Source organism: Salvelinus fontinalis, chromosome 18, assembly GCF_029448725.1.
Source record: "Salvelinus fontinalis isolate EN_2023a chromosome 18, ASM2944872v1, whole genome shotgun sequence".
Lineage (NCBI taxonomy): Eukaryota > Metazoa > Chordata > Actinopteri > Salmoniformes > Salmonidae > Salvelinus > Salvelinus fontinalis.
The window spans coordinates 53,348,871-53,362,643 of NC_074682.1; the positions used below are offsets into that span (position 1 = coordinate 53,348,871).

General features: G+C 46.0%; 1 protein-coding gene across 1 annotated transcript in view; it reads right to left on the reverse strand.

The window, feature by feature from the left end:
- Nucleotides 1-2,287, reverse strand: part of grip2b (glutamate receptor interacting protein 2b) — a gene marked incomplete at its 5' end in the record, with an annotated part of 71,129 nt that extends 68,842 nt beyond the window's left edge. Inside the window, one exon of the mRNA XM_055869846.1 lies at nucleotides 2,116-2,287. Coding sequence (XP_055725821.1) covers nucleotides 2,116-2,287 — 172 coding nt within the window. The remainder of the gene's footprint in view (nucleotides 1-2,115) is intronic.
- Between the last annotated feature and the right edge of the window lie 11,486 nt (nucleotides 2,288-13,773).

Genomic DNA, 13,773 nt, shown 5'->3' on the forward strand with positions numbered 1-13,773 from the left:
GGGCAGAATTAGGCCAATATCCACTAATAATAAAACCTCAAAAGAGAGCAATTAAGTTTTGGAAACATCTAAAATACAGTGACCCCCTCTCATATCATTACCAAGCCCTGCAATGCCAAGAGCTGAGCAAAGAAAAGAGTTCCCTCGTCCAGCTGGTCCGGGGGCTGAGTTCACACACTTGTTCTATTAACACACTGAAGCCTCAGGACCAGAACATCCAATCAATCAGAATAAACCAAATTACAACACAGTCAAAACAAAACTACATTGCTTATTGTGAAACACAAGCACAAACACAAAGCAAAATGCAGTGCTTTCTGGCCCTAAATCGACAGTACACCGTGGCAAACTATTTTACCATGGTTATTGATCAAAACCTTAGAAAAACCTTGACAAAGTACAGGCTCAGTGAGCACAGCCTTTCCATTGAGAAGGGTAGACACAGGAAAACCTGGCTCCCTGTAGAGGAAAGGCTGTGCAACCACTGCACAGCAACAGAACCTGAGACAGAGCTGAATTTCCTGACAAAATGTAAAAAATATAAAACAATTAGAGAGTGTAATTTTCCCAAATTTGAAACACTTATTCAAGGTTTCAAAGACCTCTCTGATGTGAATAGGCTACCCGTCCTGTTGGGGGAGGACGCAGAGAGCTGTGGGTTGGCAGCGCACTACATTGCTGTAGTTGTTGTTACTGTTGTCCCATTGACAATTTTGATTCTTATTATTTTCATATTCTAAATATCCAAAGTAACCTTTGGCAATATGTACATTGTTATGTCATGCCAATAAAGCAAATTAAATTGGAGAGAGAGAGAGAGAGTGTCACAACTTCCACCGAAGGTGGCTCCTCTTCCTGTTCGGGCGGTGCTTGGCGGTTGTCGTCGCCGGCCTACTAGCTGCCACCGATCCATTTTTCCTTTTCGTTTGTGTCTGTCTGTATTGTTTACACCTGTGTCTCGGTGGGTATATTTACCTCCGCTGCCTGCTAGTCTTTGTGCGGGATTGTTTTCTGTGGTGACGTTATTTAGGGGTGCGTGTCTGCACCACAGGGTTTCTTTTCTCTCGGAAGTTGTGCCGTTTTGGTGTTGAGTTTAGTAGTAGAGGTTTCTCCTCCGTGTGTGTTACGCTTTATTCCCGGTGTGTGTGCCAATCTGGTTTTGGGCGGGTTTTAGTCCCATGTTGTAGTTGTGTTGGGAACGCTCATTAAACTTTTGCCACTGGGATTTCCTTGCTCTCCTGCTCCTGATTCCTGCACCTCCCTCCGTTAGGAGGCACCGTAACAGAGAGAGAGTGAGAGAGAGAGAGAGAGATAGATAGATAGATAGATAGATATCAGACAGAACACATACTATCTACCCTATCAGGAGCGACCATCTCTACTCCTGGAAAGCCACTAGGTGTGCAGGATGTTGTTTCAACCCTGCAGTAAAACACCTGATTCAGCTAATCAAAGTCCTGGTAGAGTCACTAGCAGAACATTTGCAGAAAATCCTGTGAGAGGGTAGCTCCCAGGATGAGGGTTGGGCATATCAAGAGTCAATCAAATATGGATTAAATAGAATCACCGGAGCAAAGACAAACATAACACCCTCAGAGTATTAAAATATGGAAAACAGAACCAGCATGATTACATCAACTAAATGAAAATGGTGGAAATAGCAGCACACTGAGCAGTATGATATCCTTGCACCAAACTACAGATGTAGTAGCTTAATTTGAGCCAGTTTGCTACAGCAGGAAAATAATCCTGTAAGGTTTGATACATGTTTCTTAAAATCTGCCCAGTGTTTTCCAGATATCTATGAAATATTAATCTATAATTACTTACAATGTAAGTGAAATAGTGTGGTTATTGAAGTTTATTTTTTCTCCAATTTATGCTTTGGCCACAAATACGAGTCATGACGAATCAACCTCACTATTTGGATATGAGTTCACATTTACTTTTAAAAGTGAAAATACAAACTTCAGAAGCCTTTTTAAACCTCAAATACACTACACGTTTTAAAGTTTACCTACAAAAAGTTGATCAAATTAAGATCCTACAGCTGTACCATAGTACTGTCTCTAGTGAATAGGCTATTTTAATGGGGGAGGGATTTGAAGACCGTACATGAGCTCTTATGCTCTTTTTTCCTCTGCCGTCTCTTCATCATGGAGTTGCGTGGGCTCATGGGGACAGCTGTACGGGGCAGGGTACTGGAGATCTGGCTGGTCGACCCAGGGCCTGATGTGGTGGTGGTGGTGGAACCGGGGGAGAAGTTGGTCGACACTAGGGCTGGAGAGAGAGAGAGCGAGAGAGAGAGAGAGAGAGAGAGAGAGCGAGAGAGAGAGAGAGAGAGAGCGAGAGCGAGAGAGAGAGAGAGAGAGAGAGAGAGAGAGAGAGAGAGTGAAAGGTAGCCAGAGAGAGAGAAACCGAGACAGAGCTGAATTTCCTGACAAAATGTAAAAAATACAACAATTAGAGAGTGTAATTTCCCCAAATTTGAAACCCTTATTCAAGGTTTCAAAGACCTCTGTGATGAGAGTAGGCTACCCGTCCTGTTGGGGGAGGAAGCAGAGAGCTGTGGGTTGGCAGCGCACTACATTGCTGCCTGCCATAAGATGAGGGACAGTGTCTGACAGACCAACCAACCTGCACATGTCCTCTACTGTATGCTTATCGTTATTGTTCAATGTGTTGGTTATTTTCACCCTTGGTTATTGTTGTTACAGTTGTCCCGTTGACAATTTTGATAATTATTATTTTCATTTTGTAATTATCCAAAGTAAGCTTTGGCAATATATACATTGTTACGTCATGCCAATAAAGCAAATTGAACTGAATTGAATTGAGAAAAACAGGGAGAGAGAGATGAGGGAAAGAAGAGACGCCAAGGCTGCAGAGAGAAGGAGAGAAGTCATTTAAAAAAGTGTTTGCTAATTGGCATACTGTACATATTCAGAATTAATATATATGATATATTATATTATATTAAGGCTGGAGATAAAGATTCAGATGGACACTAATTCAGTGAGGGAGAGACTAAAGTTACATAGATACTGACTCTTGGTGGACACTAATTCAGTGAGGGAGAGACTAAAGTCATCATAGATACTGACTCCTCGTGGACACTAGGGCAGTAGGGAGATAGAGAGACTAAAGTCATCATAGATACTGACTCCTCGTGGACACTAGGGCAGTTGGGTAAGGGAGAGACTAAAGTCATCATAGATACTGACTCCTCGTGGACACTAGGGCAGTAGGGTAAGAGAGAGACTAAAGTCATCATAGATACTGACTCCTCGTGGACACTAGGGCAGTAGGGTAAGGGAGAGACTAAAGTCATCATAGATACTGACTCCTCGTGGACACTAGGGCAGTAGGGAGATAGAGAGACTAAAGTCATCATAGATACTGACTCCTCGTGGACACTAGGGCAGTAGGGTAAGGAAGAGACTAAAGTCATCATAGATACTGACTCCTCGTGGACACTAGGGCAGTAGGGAGATAGAGAGACTAAAGTCATCATAGATACTGACTCCTCGTGGACACTAGGGCAGTAGGGAGATAGAGAGACTAAAGTCATCATAGATACTGACTCCTCGTGGACACTAGGGCAGTAGGGTAAGAGAGAGACTAAAGTCATCATAGATACTGACTCCTCGTGGACACTAGGGCAGTAGGGAGATAGAGAGACTAAAGTCATCATAGATACTGACTCCTCGTGGACACTAGGGCAGTAGGGAGATAGAGAGACTAAAGTCATCATAGATACTGACTCCTCGTGGACACTAGGGCAGTAGGGAGATAGAGAGACTAAAGTCATCATAGATACTGACTCCTCGTGGACACTAGGGCAGTAGGGAGATAGAGAGACTAAAGTCATCATAGATACTGACTCCTCGTGGACACTAGGGCAGTAGGGTAAGAGAGAGACTAAAGTCATCATAGATACTGACTCCTCGTGGACACTAGGGCAGTAGGGTAAGAGAGAGACTAAAGTCATCATAGATACTGACTCCTCGTGGACACTAGGGCAGTAGGGAGATAGAGAGACTAAAGTCATCATAGATACTGACTCCTCGTGGACACTAGGGCAGTAGGGAGATAGAGAGACTAAAGTCATCATAGATACTGACTCCTCGTGGACGCTAGGGCAGTAGGGTAAGGGAGAGACTAAAGTCATCATAGATACTGACTCCTCGTGGACACTAGGTGAGTAGGGTAAGAGAGAGACTAAAGTCATCATAGATACTGACTCCTCATGGACACTAGGGCAGTAGGGTAAGGGAGAGACTAAAGTCATCATAGATACTGACTCTTGGTGGACACTAGGGCAGTAGGGAGATAGAGAGACTAAAGTCATCATAGATACTGACTCCTCGTGGACACTAGGGCAGTAGGGAGATAGAGAGACTAAAGTCATCATAGATACTGACTCCTCGTGGACACTAGGGCAGTAGGGAGATAGAGAGACTAAAGTCATCATAGATACTGACTCCTCGTGGACACTAGGGCAGTAGGGTAAGAGAGAGACTAAAGTCATCATAGATACTGACTCCTCGTGGACACTAGGGCAGTAGGGAGATAGAGAGACTAAAGTCATCATAGATACTGACTCCTCGTGGACACTAGGGCAGTAGGGTAAGGGAGAGACTAAAGTCATCATAGATACTGACTCCTCGTGGACACTAGGGCAGTAGGGTAAGGGAGAGACTAAAGTCATCATAGATACTGACTCCTCGTGGACACTAGGGCAGTAGGGAGATAGAGAGACTAAAGTCATCATAGATACTGACTCTCGGTGGACACTAGGGCAGTAGGGTAAGGGAGAGACTAAAGTCATCATAGAGACTGACTCCTCGTGGACACTAGGGCAGTAGGGTAAGAGAGAGACTAAAGTCATCATAGATACTGACTCCTCGTGGACACTAGGGCAGTAGGGTAAGAGAGAGACTAAAGTCATCATAGATACTGACTCCTCGTGGACACTAGGGCAGTAGGGTAAGGGAGAGACTAAAGTCATCATAGATACTGACTCTCGGTGGACACTAGGGCAGTAGGGTAAGGGAGAGACTAAAGTCATCATAGATACTGACTCCTCGTGGACACTAGGGCAGTAGGGTAAGAGAGAGACTAAAGTCATCATAGATACTGACTCCTCGTGGACACTAGGGCAGTAGGGTAAGGGAGAGACTAAAGTCATCATAGATACTGACTCCTCGTGGACACTAGGGCAGTAGGGTAAGAGAGAGACTAAAGTCATCATAGATACTGACTCTCGGTGGACACTAGGGCAGTAGGGTAAGGGAGAGACTAAAGTCATCATAGATACTGACTCCTCGTGGACACTAGGGCAGTAGGGTAAGGGAGAGACTAAAGTCATCATAGATACTGACTCCTCGTGGACACTAGGGCAGTAGGGTAAGGGAGAGACTAAAGTCATCATAGATACTGACTCCTCGTGGACACTAGGGCAGTAGGGTAAGGGAGAGACTAAAGTCATCATAGATACTGACTCCTCGTGGACACTAGGGCAGTAGGGTAAGAGAGAGACTAAAGTCATCATATATACTGACTCCTCGTGGACACTAGGGCAGTAGGGTAAGGGAGAGACTAAAGTCATCATAGATACTGACTCCTCGTGGACACTAGGGCAGTAGGGTAAGGGAGAGACTAAAGTCATCATAGATACTGACTCCTCGTGGACACTAGGGCAGTAGGGTAAGAGAGAGACTAAAGTCATCATAGATACTGACTCCTCGTGGACACTAGGTGAGTAGGGTAAGGGAGAGACTAAAGTCATCATAGATACTGACTCTCGGTGGACACTAGGGCAGTAGGGTAAGGGAGAGACTAAAGTCATCATAGATACTGACTCCTCGTGGACACTAGGGCAGTAGGGTAAGAGAGAGACTAAAGTCATCATAGATACTGACTCTCGGTGGACACTAGGGCAGTAGGGTAAGGGAGAGACTAAAGTCATCATAGATACTGACTCCTCGTGGACACTAGGGCAGTAGGGTAAGGGAGAGACTAAAGTCATCATAGATACTGACTCCTCGTGGACACTAGGGCAGTAGGGTAAGGGAGAGACTAAAGTCATCATAGATACTGACTCCTCGTGGACACTAGGGCAGTAGGGTAAGGGAGAGACTAAAGTCATCATAGATACTGACTCCTCGTGGACACTAGGGCAGTAGGGTAAGAGAGAGACTAAAGTCATCATATATACTGACTCCTCGTGGACACTAGGGCAGTAGGGTAAGGGAGAGACTAAAGTCATCATAGATACTGACTCCTCGTGGACACTAGGGCAGTAGGGTAAGGGAGAGACTAAAGTCATCATAGATACTGACTCCTCGTGGACACTAGGGCAGTAGGGTAAGAGAGAGACTAAAGTCATCATAGATACTGACTCCTCGTGGACACTAGGTGAGTAGGGTAAGGGAGAGACTAAAGTCATCATAGATACTGACTCTCGGTGGACACTAGGGCAGTAGGGTAAGGGAGAGACTAAAGTCATCATAGATACTGACTCTCGGTGGACACTAGGGCAGTAGGGAGATAGAGAGACTAAAGTCATCATAGATACTGACTCCTCGTGGACACTAGGTGAGTAGGGAGATAGAGAGACTAAAGTCATCATAGATACTGACTCCTCGTGGACACTAGGGCAGTAGGGAGATAGAGAGACTAAAGTCATCATAGATACTGACTCCTCGTGGACACTAGGGCAGTAGGGAGATAGAGAGACTAAAGTCATCATAGATACTGACTCCTCGTGGACACTAGGGCAGTAGGGTAAGAGAGAGACTAAAGTCATCATAGATACTGACTCCTCGTGGACACTAGGGCAGTAGGGAGATAGAGAGACTAAAGTCATCATAGATATTGACTCCTCGTGGACACTAGGGCAGTAGGGTAAGAGAGAGACTAAAGTCATCATAGATACTGACTCCTCGTGGACACTAGGTGAGTAGGGTAAGGGAGAGACTAAAGTCATCATAGATACTGACTCTCGGTGGACACTAGGGCAGTAGGGTAAGGGAGAGGCTAAAGTCATCATAGATACTGACTCTCGGTGGACACTAGGGCAGTAGGGTAAGGGAGAGACTAAAGTCATCATAGATACTGACTCCTCGTGGACACTAGGGTAGTAGGGAGATAGAGAGACTAAAGTCATCATAGATACTGACTCCTCGTGGACACTAGGGCAGTAGGGAGATAGAGAGACTAAAGTCATCATAGATACTGACTCCTCGTGGACACTAGGGCAGTAGGGTAAGGGAGAGACTAAAGTCATCATAGATACTGACTCCTCGTGGACACTAGGGCAGTAGGGAGATAGAGATACTAAAGTCATCATAGATACTGACTCCTCGTGGACACTAGGGCAGTAGGGTAAGGGAGAGACTAAAGTCATCATAGATACTGACTCCTCGTGGACACTAGGGCAGTAGGGAGATAGAGAGACTAAAGTCATCATAGATACTGACTCTGGGTGGACACTAGGGCAGTAGGGTAAGGGAGAGACTAAAGTCATCATAGATACTGACTCTCGGTGGACACTAGGGCAGTAGGTAGATAGAGAGACTAAAGTCATCATAGATACTGACTCCTCGTGGACACTAGGGCAGTAGGGTAAGGGAGAGACTAAAGTCATCATAGATACTGACTCCTCGTGGACACTAGGGCAGTAGGGTAAGGGAGAGACTAAAGTCATCATAGATACTGACTCCTCGTGGACACTAGGGCAGTAGGGTAAGAGAGAGACTAAAGTCATCATAGATACTGACTCCTCGTGGACACTAGGGCAGTAGGGAGATAGAGAGACTAAAGTCATCATAGATACTGACTCCTCGTGGACACTAGGGCAGTAGGGTAAGGGAGAGACTAAAGTCATCATAGATACTGACTCCTCGTGGACACTAGGGCAGTAGGGAGATAGAGAGACTAAAGTCATCATAGATACTGACTCCTCGTGGACACTAGGGCAGTAGGGTAAGGGAGAGACTAAAGTCATCATAGATACTGACTCCTCGTGGACACTAGGTGAGTAGGGTAAGAGAGAGACTAAAGTCATCATAGATACTGACTCCTCGTGGACACTAGGGCAGTAGGGAGATAGAGAGACTAAAGTCATCATAGATACTGACTCCTCGTGGACACTAGGGCAATAGGGAGATAGAGAGACTAAAGTCATCATAGATACTGACTCCTCGTGGACACTAGGGCAGTAGGGAGATAGAGAGACTAAAGTCATCATAGATACTGACTCCTCGTGGACACTAGGGCAGTAGGGAGATAGAGAGACTAAAGTCATCATAGATACTGACTCCTCTTGGACACTAGGGCAGTAGGGTAAGGGAGAGACTAAAGTCATCATAGATACTGACTCCTCGTGGACACTAGGGCAGTAGGGTAAGGGAGAGACTAAAGTCATCATAGATACTGACTCCTCGTGGACACTAGGGCAGTAGGGTAAGAGAGAGACTAAAGTCATCATAGATACTGACTCCTCGTGGACACTAGGGCAGTAGGGAGATAGAGAGACTAAAGTCATCATAGATACTGACTCCTCGTGGACACTAGGGCAGTAGGGTAAGGGAGAGACTAAAGTCATCATAGATACTGACTCCTCGTGGACACTAGGGCAGTAGGGAGATAGAGAGACTAAAGTCATCATAGATACTGACTCCTCGTGGACACTAGGGCAGTAGGGTAAGGGAGAGACTAAAGTCATCATAGATACTGACTCCTCGTGGACACTAGGTGAGTAGGGTAAGAGAGAGACTAAAGTCATCATAGATACTGACTCCTCGTGGACACTAGGGCAGTAGGGAGATAGAGAGACTAAAGTCATCATAGATACTGACTCCTCGTGGACACTAGGGCAGTAGGGAGATAGAGAGACTAAAGTCATCATAGATACTGACTCCTCGTGGACACTAGGGCAGTAGGGAGATAGAGAGACTAAAGTCATCATAGATACTGACTCCTCGTGGACACTAGGGCAGTAGGGAGATAGAGAGACTAAAGTCATCATAGATACTGACTCCTCTTGGACACTAGGGCAGTAGGGTAAGGGAGAGACTAAAGTCATCATAGATACTGACTCCTCGTGGACACTAGGACAGTAGGGTAAGGGAGAGACTAAAGTCATCATAGATACTGACTCCTCGTGGACACTAGGGCAGTAGGGTAAGAGAGAGACTAAAGTCATCATAGATACTGACTCCTCGTGGACACTAGGGCAGTAGGGTAAGGGAGAGACTAAAGTCATCATAGATACTGACTCCTCGTGGACACTAGGGCAGTAGGGTAAGGGGGAGACAAAAGTCATCATAGATACTGACTCTCGGTGGACACTAGGGCAGTAGGGAGATAGAGAGACTAAAGTCATCATAGATACTGACTCCTCGTGGACACTAGGGCAGTAGGGTAAGGGAGAGACTAAAGTCATCATAGATACTGACTCTCGGTGGACACTAGGGCAGTAGGGAGATAGAGAGACTAAAGTCATCATAGATACTGACTCCTCGTGGACACTAGGTGAGTAGGGAGATAGAGAGACTAAAGTCATCATAGATACTGACTCCTCGTGGACACTAGGGCAGTAGGGAGATAGAGAGACTAAAGTCATCATAGATACTGACTCCTCGTGGACACTAGGGCAGTAGGGAGATAGAGAGACTAAAGTCATCATAGATACTGACTCCTCGTGGACACTAGGGCAGTAGGGTAAGAGAGAGACTAAAGTCATCATAGATACTGACTCCTCGTGGACACTAGGGCAGTAGGGAGATAGAGAGACTAAAGTCATCATAGATACTGACTCCTCGTGGACACTAGGGCAGTAGGGTAAGAGAGAGACTAAAGTCATCATAGATACTGACTCCTCGTGGACACTAGGTGAGTAGGGTAAGGGAGAGACTAAAGTCATCATAGATACTGACTCTCGGTGGACACTAGGGCAGTAGGGTAAGGGAGAGGCTAAAGTCATCATAGATACTGACTCTCGGTGGACACTAGGGCAGTAGGGTAAGGGAGAGACTAAAGTCATCATAGATACTGACTCCTCGTGGACACTAGGGTAGTAGGGAGATAGAGAGACTAAAGTCATCATAGATACTGACTCCTCGTGGACACTAGGGCAGTAGGGAGATAGAGAGACTAAAGTCATCATAGATACTGACTCCTCGTGGACACTAGGGCAGTAGGGTAAGGGAGAGACTAAAGTCATCATAGATACTGACTCCTCGTGGACACTAGGGCAGTAGGGAGATAGAGAGACTAAAGTCATCATAGATACTGACTCCTCGTGGACACTAGGGCAGTAGGGAGATAGAGAGACTAAAGTCATCATAGATACTGACTCCTCGTGGACACTAGGGCAGTAGGGAGATAGAGAGACTAAAGTCATCATAGATACTGACTCTGGGTGGACACTAGGGCAGTAGGGTAAGGGAGAGACTAAAGTCATCATAGATACTGACTCTCGGTGGACACTAGGGCAGTAGGGAGATAGAGAGACTAAAGTCATCATAGATACTGACTCCTCGTGGACACTAGGGCAGTAGGGTAAGGGAGAGACTAAAGTCATCATAGATACTGACTCCTCGTGAACACTAGGGCAGTAGGGTAAGGGAGAGACTAAAGTCATCATAGATACTGACTCCTCGTGGACACTAGGGCAGTAGGGTAAGAGAGAGACTAAAGTCATCATAGATACTGACTCCTCGTGGACACTAGGGCAGTAGGGAGATAGAGAGACTAAAGTCATCATAGATACTGACTCCTCGTGGACACTAGGGCAGTAGGGTAAGGGAGAGACTAAAGTCATCATAGATACTGACTCCTCGTGGACACTAGGGCAGTAGGGAGATAGAGAGACTAAAGTCATCATAGATACTGACTCCTCGTGGACACTAGGGCAGTAGGGTAAGGGAGAGACTAAAGTCATCATAGATACTGACTCCTCGTGGACACTAGGTGAGTAGGGTAAGAGAGAGACTAAAGTCATCATAGATACTGACTCCTCGTGGACACTAGGGCAGTATGGAGATAGAGAGACTAAAGTCATCATAGATACTGACTCCTCGTGGACACTAGGGCAGTAGGGAGATAGAGAGACTAAAGTCATCATAGATACTGACTCCTCGTGGACACTAGGGCAGTAGGGAGATAGAGAGACTAAAGTCATCATAGATACTGACTCCTCGTGGACACTAGGGCAGTAGGGAGATAGAGAGACTAAAGTCATCATAGATACTGACTCCTCTTGGACACTAGGGCAGTAGGGTAAGGGAGAGACTAAAGTCATCATAGATACTGACTCCTCGTGGACACTAGGGCAGTAGGGTAAGGGAGAGACTAAAGTCATCATAGATACTGACTCCTCGTGGACACTAGGGCAGTAGGGTAAGAGAGAGACTAAAGTCATCATAGATACTGACTCCTCGTGGACACTAGGGCAGTAGGGTAAGGGAGAGACTAAAGTCATCATAGATACTGACTCCTCGTGGACACTAGGGCAGTAGGGTAAGGGAGAGACAAAAGTCATCATAGATACTGACTCTCGGTGGACACTAGGGCAGTAGGGAGATAGAGAGACTAAAGTCATCATAGATACTGACTCCTCGTGGACACTAGGGCAGTAGGGTAAGGGAGAGACTAAAGTCATCATAGATACTGACTCCTCGTGGACACTAGGGCAGTAGGGAGATAGAGAGACTAAAGTCATCATAGATACTGACTCTTGGTGGACACTAGGGCAGTAGGGTAAGGGAGAGACTAAAGTCATCATAGATACTGACTCCTCGTGGACACTAGGGCAGTAGGGAGATAGAGAGACTAAAGTCATCATAGATACTGACTCCTCGTGGACACTAGGGCAGTAGGGAGATAGAGAGACTAAAGTCATCATAGATACTGACTCCTCGTGGACACTAGGGCAGTAGGGAGATAGAGAGACTAAAGTCATCATAGATACTGACTCTGGGTGGACACTAGGGCAGTAGGGTAAGGGAGAGACTAAAGTCATCATAGATACTGACTCTCGGTGGACACTAGGGCAGTAGGGAGATAGAGAGACTAAAGTCATCATAGATACTGACTCCTCGTGGACACTAGGGCAGTAGGGTAAGGGAGAGACTAAAGTCATCATAGATACTGACTCCTCGTGGACACTAGGGCAGTAGGGAGATAGAGAGACTAAAGTCATCATAGATACTGACTCCTCGTGGACACTAGGGCAGTAGGGTAAGGGAGAGACTAAAGTCATCATAGATACTGACTCCTCGTGGACACTAGGGCAGTAGGGTAAGGGAGAGACTAAAGTCATCATAGATACTGACTCCTCGTGGACACTAGGGCAGTAGGGTAAGAGAGAGACTAAAGTCATCATAGATACTGACTCCTCGTGGACACTAGGGCAGTAGGGTAAGGGAGAGACTAAAGTCATCATAGATACTGACTCCTCGTGGACACTAGGGCAGTAGGGTAAGGGAGAGACTAAAGTCATCATAGATACTGACTCTCGGTGGACACTAGGGCAGTAGGGAGATAGAGAGACTAAAGTCATCATAGATACTGACTCCTCGTGGACACTAGGGCAGTAGGGTAAGGGAGAGACTAAAGTCATCATAGATACTGACTCCTCGTGGACACTAGGGCATTAGGGAGATAGAGAGACTAAAGTCATCATAGATACTGACTCTTGGTGGACACTAGGGCAGTAGGGTAAGGGAGAGACTAAAGTCATCATAGATACTGACTCCTCGTGGACACTAGGGCAGTAGGGAGATAGAGAGACTAAAGTCATCATAGATACTGACTCCTCGTGGACACTAGGGCAGTAGGGAGATAGAGAGACTAAAGTCATCATAGATACTGACTCCTCGTGGACACTAGGGCAGTAGGGAGATAGAGAGACTAAAGTCATCATAGATACTGACTCTGGGTGGACACTAGGGCAGTAGGGTAAGGGAGAGACTAAAGTCATCATAGATACTGACTCCTCGTGGACACTAGGGCAGTAGGGTAAGGGAGAGACTAAAGTCATCATAGATACTGACTCCTCGTGGACACTAGGGCAGTAGGGTAAGAGAGAGACTAAAGTCATCATAGATACTGACTCCTCGTGGACACTAGGGCAGTAGGGAGATAGAGAGACTAAAGTCATCATAGATACTGACTCCTCGTGGACACTAGGGCAGTAGGGTAAGGGAGAGACTAAAGTCATCATAGATACTGACTCCTCGTGGACACTAGGGCAGTAGGGAGATAGAGAGACTAAAGTCATCATAGATACTGACTCCTCGTGGACACTAGGGCAGTAGGGTAAGGGAGAGACTAAAGTCATCATAGATACTGACTCCTCGTGGACACTAGGTGAGTAGGGTAAGAGAGAGACTAAAGTCATCATAGATACTGACTCCTCGTGGACACTAGGGCAGTAGGGAGATAGAGAGACTAAAGTCATCATAGATACCGACTCCTCGTGGACACTAGGGCAGTAGGGAGATAGAGAGACTAAAGTCATCATAGATACTGACTCCTCGTGGACACTAGGGCAGTGGGGAGATAGAGAGACTAAAGTCATCATAGATACTGACTCCTCGTGGACACTAGGGCAGTAGGGAGATAGAGAGACTAAAGTCATCATAGATACTGACTCCTCTTGGACACTAGGGCAGTAGGGTAAGGGAGAGACTAAAGTCATCATAGATACTGACTCCTCGTGGACACTAGGGCAGTAGGGTAAGGGAGAGACTAAAGTCATCA